At 42.1% G+C, this 20,437-nt stretch overlaps 1 protein-coding gene across 2 annotated transcripts in view; it reads left to right on the top strand.

Annotated features, from left to right (window-relative positions):
* The first annotated feature begins 5,960 nt into the window (after positions 1-5,960).
* The window catches only part of UBXN4 (UBX domain protein 4), a 31,050-nt gene continuing 16,573 nt past the window's right edge, over positions 5,961-20,437 (top strand). The window contains exons 1-5 of one of the 2 annotated variants that reach the window (XM_082657765.1): positions 5,961-6,150; positions 12,596-12,698; positions 15,224-15,252; positions 15,925-16,043; positions 16,689-16,863. In XM_082657765.1, the coding sequence (XP_082513891.1) occupies positions 6,069-6,150; positions 12,596-12,698; positions 15,224-15,252; positions 15,925-16,043; positions 16,689-16,863 (508 nt within the window). In that variant the 5' untranslated portion in view covers positions 5,961-6,068. The remainder of the gene's footprint in view (positions 6,151-12,595; positions 12,699-15,223; positions 15,253-15,924; positions 16,044-16,688; positions 16,864-20,437) is intronic. The other variant, XM_082657764.1, reaches the window with a different exon arrangement.

The raw sequence follows: 20,437 nt of genomic DNA, 5'->3' as shown, positions 1-20,437 counted from the left end.
ATAATATCTTTCAGTCAACCAATATTTCTCTTCCAAGCTCCTGGCCTACAGCCTGTCCCCTGTGGGCACTCAAATATGTGTTGACTGAAAGAAAGGAGAGAGTTCCATGCAAGAGGAACCAATGAACAAAAGCAGAGATGGCAAGGAACATGGCCTGGATAGACAGCGGATAGAATAGTCTGGTTGGCCCAGAGAGGTCAGGTGGGGAAGTAGAAGAACGAATGTTGGAAAAGCAGTGTTGGAGCCAAGTTGTAGAGGATTTTGAACGCTGAGCTACAGAATTTGTACTTTATTTTTAGAGGTACTACAGAGCTAGTAAGGATTTTTAAGCTGTACAAAAATGCTGAAAATAATATGGGGGCGGGGAGGGCAGAGAAGTTGGCTGTGACATCATTTTGTGGGATGCCCTGGAAAGAAAGCAGAAAGAGCAGTGAGGAAAGCTGAATGAGTCTTTCAGGCGACTGGGGTTCTGCCTCATTTGGCTTCCGTGACTGAGAGAAGATCTGCTTGCGGGGAGTTTATCAGCGAGTAAATTACATCGGTAACAACCCTGGTAAAATGCAGAGGTAACAGAGGCTTAGGGTAATCCCAGGGGGACGGCTGGAGACTGGAGGCTCTCCAGAAGCCTAATGAGGCAAGCGTCCCGGGCCTTTGTGCCCTCAGCTGAGCGCAACTCTCGGAGAAGGACGCGGTTTAGAGCCTTCAGCAGCCGACGTCCCAGCAGCTGGCGGAGCGAGCACCATGGCTGTGAAGTGGGGCTTTGGGCGGGGCAGCATAGCATCCACTACATTGATTTGTTTGTTTGTTTGTTTGTTTTTTGCGGTACGCGGGCCTCTCACTGTTGTGGCCTCTCCCGTTGCGGAGCACAGGCTCCAGACGCGCAGGCTCAGCGGCCGTGGCTCACGGGCCCAGCCGCTCCGCGGCATGTGGGATCCTCCCGGACCGGGGCACGAACCCGTGTCCCCTGCATAGGCAGGCGGACTGTCAGCCACCAGGGAAGCCCATTTTTTTTTTTTTGTTTTGTTTTGTTTTGTTTTTTCACTACATTGAAATGGAAAGGATTTCAGATAACATAAAGGAACTGACAGATTGCTGTGGCTGGTTGCACACAGAGTAAAGGGAGGAGACTCTAGTTTCATTCTCTGTGACGGAAGAAAGAAGGGCATGTTGATTCAGTAAGGGATACTTCTCATTGAATTCGACAATATTGGACTTCTAAGCTCAAGAATGGCAAAGAAATCAGGAATTTCTATAATTCCTGACTAGGTTTGTTTTTCCCCCGCACCCAGAAGATTGACCATTTTAAAATCCCATATTGCTGGGGACTTCCCTGGCGGTCCAGTGGTTAGGACTCCGCGCTTCCACTGCTGGGAGCACTGGTCAGGGATCTAAGATCCCGCAAGCCGCACGGCGTGGCCAAAAAATAAATGAATAGAATTAAAATAAAATCCCATATTGCTGACGAGTCCCTTGCCTACTCCTTGCCCTCCAGGCCATTGCCTGCCCCCAACCTGACTTATTTTTGGTATCCATGGTCTCCTTTCTGCACTCACTTGCCTTCCCACTCAGCTTAGATTCCCTGGTCCATCACATCACTCACTCTTGCTAATCTCCTCAATTCCCTTGTTCCTTTGTCCTTTCTCGTGCTGTCTAGGCCCTATGTAAATCCAAGTCTCCACATCCTCAGCGCTTGTACCCCAGGAACTGAGTGATCACTGAAGAAAATCACACAACTGGGAAAAGGCGGGGCCACCAATCTCACCAGGCCCTCAGCACTGCTTGGCACACTGTCTCCCTCGGCCCTTGCCTTTCAACACTCCTCAATATTATTTCAGACGTTGCTCCGAACTTCAAGGCGCCAATTTCCTTACCTTCCCCATCACTCTCAGCAAATGACCTCTCCTTCATAGGGTCCAGCATTCGGATGAAAACTTCCTCAACTTACTGTCCTGAAACTTATAAGCTTCTTTATGTCCAAAGTTATTTTTCCACTCTTCTTCCTGTTAATATGGAAAGGGTATCTCTTCTGTCTGCCTGTGTTCTGGATCCCATCCCAGTTTGTTTAGAATGGTGGTGATTACAAGAAGCAATATCCAACTTACAGAATAGCCTAACTTATGAGGACAGTTGTTCTCCCACAAGACAGGACTTGAGTCATCACAGACACGGGTGCTTTCCATATTCCATTCTACCATTCTCAGAGAGTTGGCAATGTCGTTCCTCTAGCCATAGCAGTACCAGGCAGCATAGGCACACGGAGAAGGGTTGTGCTTTCTTCCATGTGTCTCTTTTTTAAGGAAAACTTCTCCTAGAACTGCCTCCACCCCAATCCCCACTTCCCACGAAGTCCTACTGGCTCTAAGAGGAGGTTGAAAAAAACAGGTATCTAGGGGATTCCCTGGTGGCGCAGTGCTTGAGAGTCCGCCTGCCGATGCAGGGGACACGGGTTCATGCCCCGGTCCGGGAAGATCCCACATGCCGCAGAGTGGCTGGGCCCGTGAGCCATGGCCGCTGAGCCTGCGTGTCCGGGGCCTGTGCTCTGCAACAGGAGAGGCCACAACAGTGACAGGACTGCGTACCACAAAAAAAACAAAAAAAAAAAACCAGGTATCTAGCAGTTTCCCTCTCAGTGGGGAAACTCTGCCAGCAAAGAAAAATGGGGGGCGTGGTAGAAGCATGATTGTTGGGTGGGCTATTAGCAGAATTTGCCATATATCACATATTCCCTCTCATCTTCCTAGGGGCCTCCCTGTTTCCTGTGTATTCAATCTCTCCAAGACTAGCTCCTTTCCATCAATACTTGATAGGGTACAAGTTTCTCCAATCTTTAAAAAAGCCCTCCCTATCTCCCTTTACTCTTCAACCCATTGCCATCTGGCTTCCACACAGAAGAACCCATCAAAACCCCTCTTGCTAAGTTGATAATCACCTTCATATTACTAGAAACAATGGACATTCAAAAATCTTATTTAACTTGACCTGAGAGCAGCATTCAACACAGCGGCTTCCCACTCCCTTCTCAAAAATCTCTCTACCCTTGGCTTCTTTGGTATCACAAGCTCCCATTCTCCCCCTCCCCCCTCAACATACCCCCATACCTTTCCTAAGTCTCTGTTACTGGTTTGTACTTTCCTACACAACGCTATAGATGTCGGAGGTCTTAAGACCTCCGTCATAACTCTTGTCTTACCTCATTTTGCACACACCGTAAGTGAGAACATCCTCCAGAGCTTCAATTATCCCCTGTATGTAGAGAAATCTCACATTCCTATCTCGAGGTAAGAACAGTTTTCTGAGCTCCCAACCTGACATCTATCTGCCTACTTAACATCTCCTCCTGCTGTCTCTCCAGCACTCCAAACACATGGCTAATAATATTGAACTCACATCTTCATGCCCACGTCCCCACCTACCTGCTCTTCCTTCAGTGGTCCCTATCACACTACCATCTTCTATACAGTTTCTCAAAACAGAAACCCAAGATCTCTTCTTGACTCCTCCTTCCTCAAATTCCATAGCTAATTGATCAACAAAACCTATTGGGTCCGCTTCCAGAATTCTCAAAAGCACCCACTTCTGGGTTCTTAACCAGTCTCTTCACTTTCACTCTTTCCACTTCCAATACAATCCACTAAAACTGCAGCATAGCTGCATATTAAAAACACACATCTTATGTGTAACTCCTCAGTTTAAAATTCTTCAATGGTTTTCTACAATTCTTAGAAAAATGTCTGCAATCCTTAACATGACTTCCAAGGCCCTGGATGAGCTAACCTTGCTATCTTTCCAGCCTCATTTACACCATACAACTCTTTGTATGTTCTAGTCACACTGGACATTTTTCAGTTCTTCAAGGGTACTTTCTCATTTGCTTCGTTCGGAGCCTTCACACTGCTGTTTCCTCTATCTCGAATGGTCTTCTCCTTCACCTAGCTAGATTTCCCCTCACATGCCATCTCCTCAGAAACGTCTTTTCTAACCCTGCTATCCACGTCGGGTCACATCATCACATTTCTGAAGCACTCAGAATTTCCCCTCTTGTGGCATGCATCATCACTTGTCTTCCTCTTTAGACTGTGCAGTCACAAAGGCAGGGCCTTTGTCTGACTGCCTCACCTTCTTATCAATGCCAGATACAATGCCTAGTTCATAGCAGATGAGCAATAAATAGTTGATGAATGAGTGAAAGGCTATGAATGATTCTTCTAATATTAATTCTAACGTTAGAAATAAAGACATTGCTCTACCAAAAGGATATATATGTTGATGGAATCACAAGGAATCCATTTAAAGTTGACGTTGAAGATCAACTCTAATTCTTCCTGAGGCATGGTGTCCTATGTAAGCAGCAACTGTCTGTAATCAGCATTATATTTCAGTTTATAATAACACTGTATGAGAGGCCTGGTTGGAAAAGTGTAAATAAAAATCAGAAAGAGGGACTTCCCTGGTGGCGCAGTGGTTAAGAATCCGCCTGCCAATGCAGGGAACAAGAGTTCGATCCCTGATCCGGAAAGATCCCACAGGCCGCGGAGCAACTAAGTCCATGCGCCACAACTACTGAGCCTGCGTGCCACAACTACTGAAGCCTGCACATCTAGAGCCCGAGTGCTGCAACTACTGAACCTGTGTGCTGCAACTACTGAAGCTCGGCGTGCCTAGAGCTCGTGCTCCGCAACGAGAGAAACCACTACAGTGAGAAGCCCGCGCAGCGCAACGAAGAGTAGCCCCCGTTCACCGCAACTAGAGAAAGCCCGTGCGGAGCAACGAAGACCCAATGCAGCCAAAAAAAAAAAAAAAAAAAAAAAAAAAATCGGAAAGAATGTTAGCTATTTTTAGGTTAAATATTTGTAGGAAAGGTATATTTTCAGATGTAGCTCCTCCTTAACCCTGCAAGGATTGTTAAATGACTGTACTGCTGTAAGAGAAATTTAAATGATGTAGGATGTCTAATATAATAGCGTATGCAACTTTAAATAAACCATACAAGGCTTTAGCCAATAGTTAATAGAGACCATGTAATTTCAAGAAAGTATTAAGTATGAACAGTTTTCATTTTAATGGCAACCAACCACAAAGTGCCCTATCTTGATCACAGTACTCTGTCATCGTAAACAAAATTATCTATTCTTCTCTTTTGTATTACCTTAAAAAGTAGCTGGAAAATACATCATTATCTATTCTCTGCTTTTGACTTTTGAAAGCAGCTGTGGCAACAGCGTAGCTAAGCGTTTTGAGGTTTGGAATGATCTCTAACCAACCACAATGAAATTACTCAAGGTCTGCGTTCAACCAATACCTCCCCTCAGGTACACGGGCTGTACGGTATTACAGAAGGTGACTGCTGTGGTTCCTTTCTTCAAGGTTGAGCTGATAAATTAAGTCCAATAGAAATCAAAGCCTTGCAGTAAATCCCTACAAAGCCCGTTTAGTTCTATACCGAGAGACACCCACCCTATCGCACAATGACCACTAATCATAATACACAATTACATGGTCCCACTACGCAGGGTTCCACCCGGGGCGGGGATGATTTCCTCCACATTTAAGGTCTCAGTAATGCCGAGAATGGCATCTCCCGGTGACTAGCGCCACTTCTCCTCTTTATAGATTGTGAAGTGGTTCTCACTGCTGCCCCCTTAGCCGTGCCCGGGAAACCACAGTGACATTTCCCACATTAAAGGAGCCAAGCCTAAGAAGACTACAATTCCCGTCATGCCTCAGGAAGGCGCCGCCGCCGCCGCCGCCACTTAGCGATTAGTCATCCTTTCCGCTGCCTCCTTCCACTTCCGCGACTGCAGGGCCTGCGGCCTCGCGGGCGCCCGCACGCACCGACTTGCCAACGAGACAAGGCACGGGAGCGCGGTGCCGACGGCGACGCGTGGCGTCATGTGTCGCGGGGCGCGCCTCGGCCTGCGCGCTTGCGCGCGTCCTGGGGACCGCTGACGGGCTTGCGCGCCGGTGCGGAGCCGGAGGCGGGCCGCGGGGCCCAACGACGGAGAGGGCGGGGCCAGCTCCGGGACCGAGGCGACTACACACCGAGCGAGCGCCTGTGCCCGAGGGCAGCGATGCTGTGGTTCCAGGGCGCCATTCCGGCCGCCATCGCGTCGGCCAAGAGGAGCGGCGCGGTCTTCGTGGTGTTCGTGGCAGGTGAAGGAGGCGAGGGCGCGAGACGTGGCCGGGACACCCCCTCCGGCCTACTTCTAATCCCAGGGGCCCCCAGCCTTTCCTCCGGACGCCGAGAGGCCCGGGCTGCCCGTCTCCCTGGCGTCTCAGCTCCTCCCCCGTCCGTTTGGAGCGCACCGGGCCTGGCCCCTCACCGCCCGCTTCTCCCGGCCCCCGGCGGGAGGCACGGCCCCGGCCTCGCTGCCAAAGCGCGCCGAGCCCCACGGTCATCTCACTGCGCGGGGCGAGGGGACGGGTGGAGCAGGCCCTCGCCGCTCAGCCCGCAGCGCCCCGCCGAGCCTGACCCCGCGCGTACACTGACGCCACCGCCGCCTCCCGGGCCCCCCTGGTAGGGCGCTCTGTCCCCGAGGATCCACTTGGGGAGGCTTTAACGCCCGTGTAGTTAGTGTGTAGGTGGGAAGAGAGCCGGGCCATTAGGCAGGCAGTTTTACTTGTAATTAGTTGTGTGCTGTCAGGAAGAAAGCTGTGTCATCGGTAATCAACAAAGAGAAAGCACCTGATGTTTACGGTTACTGGCTTTCGTATGTTCCTGAAACGCAAACTTTTGAGGTCTATATAGGTTTGATTTTTTTTTTTACAGTGATATGGGAGTGGTGAATCTAATGTGGAATAATTACTTTCTTGCAAGTTGATTTTTTTTAAAAAACCATTTGTTTAGAAGAAGTAGACACACCAGCCTTGGTTCTTTTTGTTGTCTTCCTAGTCTCATAGCTACAGTTTCAGAAGGTGTACTAACTCATTTATGCCGTGTTGCTCTGGGTTATTTTGCTCCGTATTTTATTACTGAAATCTTCTAGATTTACCGTAAACCTTTGCTTCTGTGAGGTTTTGTTGGTCTTCATTACATGAACCAAATCAGTGTTTGTGACTACGTTAATTTGAGGTGTATTATTTCAACTATTTGTGTTTAGTAACGATTTATTCATCATTAAGTTATAGATTTTTGGGGCTTTGTGTGTATATATAATACATACATTCTTCAATTAACTTTTTACTGATGAGCATGTATCTTATGCTTTTATTTATTTTTTTCTTTTATACATTTATTTATTTTATTTATCTTTGGCTGCATTGGATCTTCGTTGCTGTGCTCAGGCCTTCTCTAGTTGTGGTGAGCTGGGACTACTCTTCGTTGCAGTGCACGGGCTTCTCATTGTGGTGGCTTCTCTTGTTGTGGAGCACGGGCTCTAGGCACAGGAGCTTCAGTAGTTGTGGCTTGAGGGCTCTAGAGTGCAGGCTGAGTAGTTGTGGCGCACGGGCTTAGTTGCTCCGCGGCATGTGGCATCTTCCCCGACCACGGCTTGAACCCGTGTCCCCTGCATTGGCAGGCGGATTCTTAACCACTGCGCCACCAGGGAAGCCCTGTCGTATGCTTTTAGGGTATCAGTGACTGTTGAGTGTTTGCAGGAGGACTGTTAGCAATCTGCCGAAGGAGTCAGTCCTTTGACTCATTGAAAATACTGTTGGTTTTTCTAGAGTTTTAGGAAGTTAATCTCCAAGATTAGGTAGGATTAGTGTCCCTCCAGGAGTGTGTAGACAGTGGAGTCATGAAACTGCAACACTTATAGATTGCTTAGACCTCTGTTCTTGACTTTGAAGAACACAGCCAGAACTCATGATTTTCTTAGGTCTGAGACCTTGATAGTAATGTACCAACTCACTGAAAATTAAAAAGATATAATAGTTGGAAGGAGTGTTTATAGTTGGAAGGAGTGGTCTTAAGGGTAATCTTTGCTTCATATAACCACTCAAGTGGGAAGCATTTTAGGTAGATTGTTTATATTTTACTGAAATTTTCATGGATGAATTAAAGAATATGTAGGATTGATGTTAAGAGATTAGAGAGATTACTACTAGTTAAGTCAACGAGTTAACAAGGATTTTCAAAGTATTATAGCTGTGTAAGTTGAAAGAAATCAAACTGAAGATTTTGATTCTATTCTTGGGAAGACAGAATAATCTGATAAGGATTCTGAAGTAGAGGTGTGGGTTCACTGACTAGTGTTCCTAGTTGGCTAAAATCTCCGTGACTGACAGACACTATTTCATGCCTCATTTTTTGGTTAAAATAGACTAAAAAACCCTTTAGGTTTTGACCAGTTGAGTTTTTCTAGGTTGGAGTTACTGATTGTCGGGTCTGCAGCTCTTTGCTTCAGAGTTTGTACTATTCTTTTTTTTTTTTTTTTTGCAGTACGCGGGCCTCTCACTGCTGTGGCCTCTCCTGTTGCAGAGCACAGGCTCTGGACACGCAGGCTCAGCGGCCATGGCTCACGGGCCCAGCCGCTCCGCGGCATGTGGGATCTTCCCGGACCGGGGCATGAACCCTTGTCCCCTGCATCGGCAGGTGGACTCTTAACCACTGCGCCACCAGGGAAGCCCTGTACTATTCTTTTAAGTGGCTTTTCTTTTGGATACTGCTCATACCACCAAGGATGTAATGTTTTCTCCTAAAATCTTTGGCCCACCTAACTCCACAGCATAGTTCATAATTTGATTAAAAATAAGAAACTAAAGGTACTGAAGTTGGCAATTAATAATCCCACCCAGCAGTGTTAAGATAACTCTTGCTGAGTTAATGTAATTCCATTCAGTCTTCCATCACTTTTGGTCAAGCAGCTGCTTCTGCAGTAGCCTGACTCATGGACAGATATTGCTAGTGGGGTTGGAACACTTGAGACCCTATCTACGTCGTACAGCATGGGTGAGGGAGTGAAGGACATCGGCCTGAGAAGTGGCAGATCCATCCTTCCAGGCACCAACTTGACATCCCCACTTGGATGCCTCACAGGATTCTCAAGACTAAAAGTATTACTGCTTGAACCTGTTTTGTTTTCCCCCAGTGTTCTAAGTAAATGGCACCACCTTACATCCAGTTGGAGAAACCTAAGTGTGGGCGTCATCTCTGGACCCTTAACTCTTCAGTCTCGTCTTGTCTCCTGCGCCCTGTTGTTCACAAGACTCATAATTACACAGACCTTTCCCTACATGGAAATTCCTTCTGTGTAGTGAACTCTTCTGGCTTGTGGCATGGCTCAGCTCTTGCATCCTTTAGGTCTTACCTTAAATATCACCTCAGAGAGGGTGACCAAACAAATACTTTTTTTTGTATCTTTAGATTTTAAGCTCCACTGAGGGCATACAGTATCTCACTTGTTTTATATTTAGTTTGTAGCTCAGTGCCTAGCACAACGTAAATGTGGAATAAAATAGTGAACGTATGAAAGAAAGACTGAAGGAAAAAGATCCCTATCACCTCACAGCCTTCTCTAAGTTTAGTAAAAATGTTCCTATATAGCTATTTTCTAGGTTGAAAGTCCTGTCATTTACTTGGAATTTTACATCTCTCCTCACCCCATAGTGTCTGAAGATGTGCTCAGAATGATCTCACTGTAAATAAAAGTTTTCCCGTTTGCTGCTTCAACATCTAGGGGTCTGCTAATGGGCATTCTTTTGGTCTTGGTCTGTGGGTGCATTCTAGTCCCTGTCTACTTTTCTGTGGCCAGATTTCTCAAGCCCCTTATTACTGAATATTCCTGTATCTCATTTCACAAAAAATGTTTTTAACTGTGCAGCATTAGTCAAGTTTTTGTAGGCATGCCAAGATACTATACCAGAAATTTAGCTATTCATTCCACAAAATACTTACTGAGAGCCTGCTATATTCCAGGTATTTTACTGTAGGCCAGGTTCTGTTGTAGGCATTTGAGTTATATCAGTAAATAAAAAGGAAAACAATCCTTGCTCTCATGGAACATGCATTCTAGTGCAGGGAGACAGACAATAAACAGTAAACATAATAAGTAAAACGCATAGTCTATTAGAAGGTGATAAGCATTACAGAAAAAAAAAGCGGGAAATGAGGGAGCTTTGGGAATATCTGAAGTGTGTAATTTTATTTTATTTTATTTTTTTGCCATGCTGTGCGACTTGTGGGATCGTAGTTCCCCCACCAGGGATTGAACCTGGGTCCCCTCAGTGAAAGCATCAAGTCCTAACCACTGGACCACCAGGGAACTCCCTGAAGTGTTTAATTTTAAAGTAGTGATTAGGGAAAGTTTGTATTGAGAAGATAATATTTGAGCAAGGACTTACGGGAGTTGAGAGTTAACCATGTAGGTATCTGGGGGAAGAATATTGCAGGCTGAGGAAACAGCTAGTACACAGACCTATGGAAAGAATGTCTTTAATATTTGAGGAATAGAAAGGAAAGGGATAGGAAGGAAAGGGACAGCAAAAAAATAAAAGGAAATGAGGTCAGAGAGGTAACTGAAGGCCTGAGGTCATTTGTAAGGACTTTTTGCTTTTACTCTGAGGGAAATAGGGAGCTATTGTAGAATTTTGATCAGAGGGTTGACGTAATCTGACTTTTTATTTTATTTTATTTTTGGCTGTGCCGTACAGTTTGTGGTGGGATCTCAGCTCCCCCACCAGGGATTGAAATTGAACCCTGGCCCTCGGCAGTGAGAGTGTGGAGTCCTAACCACTGGACCACCAGGGAAGTCCCTGATCTGACTTTTTAAAGAAAGGTGCTTTAAAAATATATATATATATATATATATTATTATTATTATTATTAAATTTTTTGGCCGTGCCACACAGCATGCGGGATATTAGTTCCCCTACCAGGGATCGAACCCGCACTCATTGCACTGGAAGTGCAGAGTCTTAACCACTGGACTGCCGGGGAAGTCCCTGGATATATTTTGGAGATACCGTCAGTTGAAGGCAAGAATAACTAAACTTTTTGGCCTGGGAACTGAAAGGATGGTGTTACCCATTAACAGATAACTGAAATGGGGAAGGCTAAGGGTGGATTAAATTGGGGAAGGCGGGAAGACACATGGGAAGAAAGTGGCCTACAAAAGAGTAGGTATAGAAAGATCTCATTTTTGTAAAGCAAAAAATGTGACCTGAAGCCTTTTTAAGCATAAATTGGCAAAGGTTGCTCACCTTTGAAAAAGCACTTAGCTCTGCTAACCTCAGAAATATTTTTCAGTGACTTAACTCAGGTAAGTTTCCCTTTGCCCACCAATAAGTGGTTATGCCAAAATCTGGATATTACAAGTCTAAAATGGAAATAATCTCTAGATAGGTATAACTTCTAAAACATTTTGTCCCTGAGGTATGGCATACAGTATATTAAATGAAATATATTCAGTGAACAACTAGATGAATTTTTGTAGATGAATACACTTGTGTAACTATCAGATAAGATACAAACATTTCCTATCATATGATATTACTTATATGTGGAATCTGAAAACAAATGATGCAAATGAACTTATTTACAAAATAGAAACAGATTCACAGAGAATGAATTTATGGTTACCAGGGGGAACTGGGGGGTAGGGATAGATTGGGAGTTTGGGATTGACATGTACACACTACTGTATTTAAAATGGATAATCAACAAGGACCTATGGTATAGCGCAGGGAACTCTGCTCAATATTCTGTAATAACCTAAATGAGGAAAGAATTTGAAAAAGAATAGATCCATGTATATGTATAATTGAATCACTTTGCTGTAGACCTGAAACTAACACAACATTGTTAATCAACTATGCTCTAATATAAAATAAAAATTTTAAAAAAAAGATATAAATATTTCCAAGACCCCAGAGCCTCCTTCATCCTCCTTCCCGGTCAATAGTAGCTCTACCAAAGTAGCCACCGTGCTGAATTCTGTCAGCATAATTAGTTTTGGATCAGTGTAACTTTTATAATTAGTATGCCTATAACAAAAGACAGGTCCAAAACTGCAGACAGGATTGCACCTGCTTCTGTCTACCTTGGAGGAATTCTGGAAAATAAGTGGGGTGTGTGTGGAGGACACTGAACTCAACAGAAAGATGCTGCATAAAGGAAAAGTATTGTACATTTATTTTCTAAAATCATGTAGAAAAGCCAAAGTAGTCACATTTCTGCCCATGACTTCTAATTATTGTGATAATATTTGCATCATAATTCGGATGTCTTCATTTAGAAAACACTTTGTATAATCTAAATAGCAGTATTTTGTTTTTCATTACTTTTTTTTTTTTTTTTTGTGGTACGCGGGCCTCTCACTGTTGGGGCCTCTCCCATTACGGAGCACAGGCTCCGGACGTGCAAGCTCAGCAGCCATGGCGCATGGGCCCAGCCGCTCCGCGGCATGTAGGATCTTCCCGGACCGGGGCACAAACCCGCGTCCCCTGCATCAGCAGGCGGACTCTCAACCACTGCGCCACCAGGGAAGCCCTCATTAATGTTAACAATGCATATAAGTCACACTTTTCATTTATGGAAAATTCAGATTTGGTAGAAAATATTATTTGTGAGATTACATTTTATTTGCAGTTCCAGATTTCCAGGGAAAAGAATCAGCAGATACTGGCCTTATGTTTTAAGAATGCTTGAAATGTTTTACAGGTGATGATGAGCAGTCTACACAGATGGCTGCAAGTTGGGAAGATGAGAAAGTGACAGAAGCATCTTCAAACAGTTTTGTTGCTATTAAAATCGATACCAAAAGGTTTGCTTATGTTTTAATCTTGTAATTAAAAATTTTTTTAACCATTGTCTTTGGTTGTGATTTATGGTGATAGTCTTAGACTATAAGAATGTTGATTTTTGTCTAAGACATTTTAGGGACTTAAATTCTGATTGCCATTTTTCAAGTTCATCATTATATCATACTGAAAAACTTATGAATTCTTGGTCTACCAAGTAGCTATGTGACATGCACCAGTAATGCAAAGGAACTGTGGTCCTGAAATATCTCTGAAAGGTTGACCACTCTTTTGGATCCTATTTTTGAAAATGGAACCATTTTATTCAATAAGAATAAGGACATTTACAGGTCCATTGTAGGACCTGATAACCACAAGTCTGTTTTATTTTGTTAATACATCCCTCTGCCCCTCGTTAATTTTTTTTTTTTTTGGGGGGGGATAGAGAATTTCAGACACACACAAAAGTGCTTGAGTAGTGTAATGAACCCCCTTGTACTGTCAACTACTTTGACAGTTATCAACTCATGGTCAGTCTTGTTCATCTATTCACTCACCCACTTCAACTCATCCCATATAATTTTGAAATAAATCTCAGTCATCAAATCACTTCATCTATAAATATTTTTGTATGTCTCTGAAAGATAAGGATTCTTAATTTTTTTAACATAACTGTAATACTTCAAAAATGAATCTAATTTCTTAACTTGAAATATCTACTCAGTGTTCAAATTTTCAGTTCTCTCATCAGTCATGGTTTTATTATTTAATTTATTACAGTTTGGTTCAGGATCCATCAAGGTCCACGCATTGTGATGCATTGATCTCTCTCAAGTCTCTTTTACTCTGTAGGCTTCGCTTCTGTGTCTGTCTTTTTCTTTGCAGTTTATTTTCTTGGGAAACCAGGTCATTCGTTATGTAGTTTCCTACAGTACTACTACAGTATTGCAGCTCTGTTAGTGTCATTTAGTTTATTACTCTGTCCTCTATTTTCTGTAAATTGACAGTTGGATTCAGGTTAGGTTTTTTTCCCCCTTGACTACTTCATAGATGGTGGTAAGTCTTCCATTCTCCCATTAGAGGGTACATAATGCTCTGTTGTTTCTCTTTATGTTAGCAGCAGCCATCAATGATAAATGCCTGGAAACATTAATTCATTAGCAGTTTTAAAGTGGTAGTTCTGTCCTTTTGATATCGGTAATATCAAAATGAAAATTACTGTCAAGATTAAAATATTCAGAAATTTACCTATAAGTTTGTAAACTTTTTATTTAAAAATTTTCTTTATTAACAAAACATCACAAAGCAAATCATAGTATAGTCTGCCTCACAACAGCAGCAGTTACTGAACTATACATTTGAGCTGTAATCGTTTTTTAAAAGAGTCTACTGTGTCATTGATATTGTTCATTTTCTTCCAGAAGCACCTTTTAGAGTCAGTAATGGCAGGAGGAATGTAGAGGTTTATTGGGAATGTGGAAGAAATGAGAATTTCAGAATTGTTGAGATTTATATACAGACTGATATATCCAGTATTTTTTAAAACAAATTTCTATTAGCAGATGCAGGGATACCTGTGTATAGTGATGGTTGATAGTTGTTTCATTTTGGACAGTCTACTAATAGAATCTAGTGTGTCTTTTAAATTATGAAAAGTAAATTTTATTTATTATATAATAGTAACAAAGCTACCTAATGTTCTAGGAACATGTTAGTTTATGTTATGTCCTGCATTGAAAATAGATTGGAAATGCATCAAAAGTTTACAGTGGTTATTTCTGAAAAGGTAGGATTCTTGGTAATTTTTTTCTTTATACTTTTGTATTTTTAGATGTTTTTATGATAATCATGCCTTATATTCAGAGAAAATGAAGCAAATTTCTGGTTCTTAGAAGCATTAATTTGATTCTTGGTATTATTCCTCTACATTGATCAGTGTCTTTTATTTGTATTATAGTGTAAAGTCTCTCTCCCATCCCTGTCCCTGACCACCCAGTTCTCTTCTCTGGAGGCAACCAAATCAAGAAAATATATTTGTTTTCCTCCCCTTTTTTACAAAAATGGTAGTAGTTTGACATACCTTTTTATACTTTTATCCTTTTTGCAATTGCATGATTCATTAGTTTTTATTGGTGGATATTTAGGTTTTTTTGAATCCTTTGTTATTATAAAAGTATTATCACTTGCACAAGTAAGTCACAGGTATTAATATCTTCTTATTACAAGTTAAGATACTGTATTCAGAAATACTTGCTGCTGAGGAAGCCACATGGGGCAGATGCTAAGTTGATTTTTAGGTGCCAGATCTGGCCACCAGTGTGTGGGCTGCAAGAACAAGTGCTCTTTAATCTGAAAATTATAAAACAAACCAAAAAAGGTCTGTGAGATAAGGATTACGTTTTTCCCCTTTCAGTTGCTGGCTATGAAAGGAACTAATAGTTTAAGAAAAATACTTGTAATTGCTACAGTAAATTTTTATAAAAACAACTCAATATTTGGGAAATACTTGTATTCATCTAGTGATTTTCTGTTTGATTTTGTTTTACAGTGAAGCCTGCCTACAATTTTCACAGATCTGTATCCTTTCCATGAAGAATTGGTTTTATATATATTTTGCTTGAGGAGTTTCCTTTCTTTTGGTTGATTCATGACAATTAGAAATTATTCGTTTTTATTTAGGAACTCATGCATTCTTGTTTATGGAAACTTTATATTGCTAAGTGTCCTTTGAGACAGTAAGTACCTTGTAGCAAATGGAATCGTGGGGAGTTTGTTGGTTTTTTTTTTTTTTTTTTTGGCTGCACCGTGCAGCATGCAGGATCCTAGTTCCACGACCAGGGATGGAACCCCTGCTTCCTGCAGTGGGAGTGCAGAGTCTTACCCAGTGGACCGCCAGGGAAGTCCCCTTGGGGAGTTTTTGTAAATTGTGAATAGCTGGAGACCAATATGATGCAGTTTGGTTGGAATGTTAGAAGTAGCTAGCAAGAGGTAAGATAGATGTAAAAGTTATGATAGAGGGGAATGTAGTGGATGTTTTCCACTTATATATGTGATATAGATAAATCATAATTCACATATCACCTGCACTACAGGCATAGTGACAGGGTAGTTGAAATTATTTTGTGAACATGTTAGCTGATTATATTGTGAAATTCACAAGGATGATTTCTTTTGCTTTGTTACCAATAGTGTTTCATAAAATTATTCTCTTGTTTCCCATGAATTGTTAGACTTAATTAAACTGTACAGATCCTGTAGTGTGTGTTCCATCCAGTTTCTTTATTGGAGACAGTGGAATTCCCTTGGAAGTAATAGCAGGAAGTGTTCCTGCAGATGAACTTGTTACCAGAATCCACAAAGTCCGGCAGGTGAGAAGAAACAGAATGTTCTTTGTATAAACATGGGTAAATGGTTTGTCAGGAACTTGACATTGGAATATTTTTGGAGCCACTCTGAATATTCAGGAACTAACCATGCTATTAAAAGGTAGTAAATACTGTCTTTCTGGACTGGTTTTGAAAATAACATTATGCAGTTCGAGGTGCCTATACCTAATACACGAGTGACTTCTTATTCTCCTTTCCCTTTTTCTCCCTCAGCCAGCCACATAATGCAGTCACTATTATTTTGTTGCAAAAGGGAGTTGCTGTCACATTAAAATCCCTAACAGTATATTGCTTGACTTGTTTTAAGGACCTTACTCAATTTCTCACTTGCATCCACTTTGGGCAGATGGCTAATATAGCTTGTAACTTTTTTCCTTGAATTCTAATTGTAAGAAAAGTCAACAGTGTGCTTTAAATATCTTTTTGTGCTCTTGTCACCTTGCAGTTGAATTCTATAATGTGATTATGTCATATTTAGGATTATACATTTTAGATTGATTTACTTGGAAAGTTTAGTACTTCTCCCTTCTGTGGAGTACAAATTGACTTGCTCATGTTTTGGTCTCATATACCATGGTAAACTTAGATTCTTATCTGTAATTAAATTCCAATGTTTTTTCTCCCTAGATGCACTCGTTAAAAGGTGAAATATCAGTGGCAAATAGAGGCCAGTCAGAAAGTTCAGTCTCTACTTCATCCACCTCATCTGAACATAACAACACTTCTGAAAACTGTCAGTCCAGAAATGTAGAGCTCTGTGAGACACCACCCACTTCTGATACAAAGTCAGATTCTGCAACAGGTAATTTTTAATGTACCCTTTTGGGTACACTAAACACTCCACTTCACTATAAAGGCCGTGGATTAATATCCTTAAAAATAAGAATACTGTATTTTCCCTCTGCACGTTCATTTAACTTTAAATTTAATGTTTGTCATTTAGTGGTAGAAGGGGATCAAGTCAGTGACTCTGTCCTTCAAACCCAAATAGGCAACAGTCCAGAACAGCTGATAGTAGTAATTTCTGCTACTGTGCTATGGTTCAGGGACTGTCATTATGATACTCATGAGTTTTGTAAATCTCTTCTCAGCCAGAGGATATTGAAAGGACCAAGTGAACTGATGTGTTTGAAATTGTTTTTATAACATAAAATACTATTTACTTTTAAGAGAATAGTATTTGCACTTTTAAAATTAGAATTAAAAGTTAATTGTAAAATAGAGCTTGTAGCAGTAGGAGGTGTGACTGCAGAGGGGTTGATAGAAAAGGCAGAGGAGAAATTTTATACTGTATATTAGGGATCATGCACAGTCAGAGTTGTTCTGTGTAATATAGCTTTGTATTAGGCAATGTAGGGTTAGATAAGTTAAGAAGTTAGAATATTAGTATCCTAAAAGGTGATCGTGCTCCAGCATCCTGGATAGATAATCATCAAGCCTCTATTTGAATACATTTAATGACAGGAAGCTCAGTACCTTGCTAGGAAGCCTATTCTATTGTCAAAGCCCTAGTTTTTAGAAAAGTTCTTCCTTTATTGAACTGCAATTTGATGCTCTGTAATTTCCCATTAACTTGAGTGCTTTAGTGCTACTTAAAGAGTTACACATAACACTCTGGATTCTGTTATATTCCCACAAAGAGTGTTGATGTTTTTGTTTTAGTAGGCAGTTAATTTGGTTAGACTCAAACTGTTAGACTCTGTCTTATCCGAGGTGAGTAGCAACTCTAATCTTAGTTCTTTGTAGCTTTTTTTTTTTTTTTTAGCTTCATTATGGAAAATTTCAAACATATACAGAAGTAGAGAAAATAGTATAAGAAATCCCATCCCATGAACCCATTGCCTATCTTCCAACTTTTTTTTTTTTTTTTGGCTGCACCCCGTGCCTTGTAGGATCTTAGTTCCCTGACCAGGGATCAAACTGCGCCCACTACAGTGGAAGTGCGGAGTCTTAACCACTGGACCGCCAGACAAGTCCCCCAACTATTTTTGATTCATGGCCCATATTGTTTCATCTATGCCCCCTTTCCTCATCTCCTTGCCATTTATTATTTAGAACACACTTAGGCATTATATCATTTCATCTTTAAAAATGTTGGTACTGGGAATTTCCTGGTGGTCCAGTGGTTAGGAGTCCGCGCTGTCACTGCCTAGGGCCCGAGTTCAGTCCCTGGTCAGGGAACTAAAAATCCCATAAGCCACATGGCACAGCAAAAACAAAACAAAACAAAAAATGTTGGTATCTAAAAGATAAGCACTTTAAAAAAATAACCACAATACCATTATCCCTTATGAAACCTAGAAAGTTTAACAGTAATTCCTTTTTATCATTAATTATCTAGGCAATATTTATATTACGCTAAGTTTTTCAGTTTGTTTGAGTTGGAGTCCAATATATCATTTTTTTAAAATTAATTTATCTTTTTAATTTTGGCTGTGTTGGATCTTTGTTGCTGTGCGTGGGCTTTCTCTAGTTGCGGTGAGCGGGGGCTACTCTTTGTTGCCGTGCGCGGGCTTCTCATTGCGGTGGCTTCTCTTGTTGTAGAGCACGTGCTCTAGGCACGTGGGCTTCAGTAGTTGTGGCGTGCAGGCTCAGTAGGTGTGGCTCCCAGGGTCTAGAGCACAGGCTCAGTAGTTGTGTCGCACGGACTTAGTTGCTCCACGGCATGTGGGATCTTCCTGGATCAGGGCTTGAAGCCCCATCCCCTGCATTGGCAGGCAGATTCTTAACCACTGCACCACCAGGAAAGCCCTCCAGTTGTCTTCTTAAACCTAAAGACAGAACCTCCTCTAGTAAATTTTTATTGTTTTTGGATTTTTTTAAAAAAAATACATTTATTTATTTATTTATTTTTGGCTGCATTGGGTCTTTGTTGCTGCGCGCGGGCTTTTCTCTAGCTGTGGTGAGCGGGCGCTACTCTTCGTTGTGGTGCGCGGGCTTCTCATTGCATTTCGGTGGCGCCTCTTGTTGCAGAAAACAGGCTCTAGGCTCGCGGGCGCTAGAGCACAGGTTCAGTAGTTGTGGTGCACGGGCTTAGTTGCTCTGTGGCATGTGGGATCTTCTTGGACCAGGTATTGAACCTGTGTCCCCTGCATTGGCAGGCAGATTCCTAACCATTGTGCCACCAGGGAAGTCCCTGTGTTTGGATTTTTATCAGTTGTTTTAGCTTATTGCCATCCATTTTTCTTTGTTTATGAGTCATAGATCCACCTAAGTTACACACAGCACTTTTCTTTTCAGCTTGTCCACAAATTATCTTCAGAAGTTTTCTTAAATTTTTTTTCTGATATCAAGATATAAATGTCGGGCTTCCCTGGTGGCGCAGTGGTTGAGAGTCTGCCTGCCGATGCAGGGGACACGGGTTCGTGCCCCGGTCTGGGAGGATCCCACATGCCGCGGAACTGCTGGGCCCGTGAGCCATGGCCGCTGAGCCTGCGCGTCCGGAGCCTGTGCTCTGTAACGGGAGAGGCCACAGCAGTGAGAGGCCTGCGTACCGCAAAAAAATAAAAAATAAAAAAGATACAAATGTCCTTGGCATTCATTTTATTTACTAAAGAAAAGTGATTAATTTCCTACTGAACACACACTGGCTGCCAGAGGTTACCACTTCTTATCCAAGGGTTTCATTCAGTGGTATGCTGGTAAATATTTAACAAAACGTTATTTTTTGGGGGGAGATAAAAAGCCCTTATTTGTAGTGTTTGCTAATTTCCAAAGTGTAAATATTCCTACTGTGGCTGATTTCAAGTTACATAGGTGATGCACTGAATGCAGAGGTAAGAAGAGATGTGTACCTTTGGTTCTGTTTAATAATTCTAATATTTCTACTACTGCTGTAATAACTGAAGCACTTACTATGTGCTAGTCCTAGTAGAAGTCTCAGCGTTTTACTTCTATTAACACATACTTCTCATGACATTTCTATGAGGTTACTATCCCCATTTTACGGAAGAGGTACAGTGAGAGTAAGTAACTTACTAAAGTGACAGAACAGGATTCAGCCCAGACTCTGTTGCTCCGCAGTCCATGCTCTTCCAGGGATCAAAAAGGTAAAGAAGAATTAAGTTGATGGTGAGTGGTAAGGAAGGAAATAGCAGAGGTTCTGAAAGGGAGTACCAGACCATAGCTATCCTCTACAGCAGGCCAGGACAAAATTCTGTCCTTCAGGAGATCCTTAAAAGAACACTAGTGTAGATGTAAAAAGCTTTTCTAAGGAATCATTGTGGTGTGCAGAAGCAGATCCCTTGGATCATCATAAGTCTAGAGTGATACTCAGTATCAAACTTGGCCTCTAGAATTCCCCCCTCCACCTTTTTTTTTTTTTTTTTTTTTTGACTGTGATGCACAGCATGCCGGATCTTAGTTCGCCAACCAGG

The sequence above is a fragment of the Grampus griseus genome, assembly GCF_964374135.1.
Source record: "Grampus griseus genome assembly, chromosome: 7".
NCBI lineage: Eukaryota > Metazoa > Chordata > Mammalia > Artiodactyla > Delphinidae > Grampus > Grampus griseus.
The sequence above is the reverse complement of the archived record's forward strand: the minus strand, read 5'-3'. Positions and strand labels throughout refer to the sequence as shown.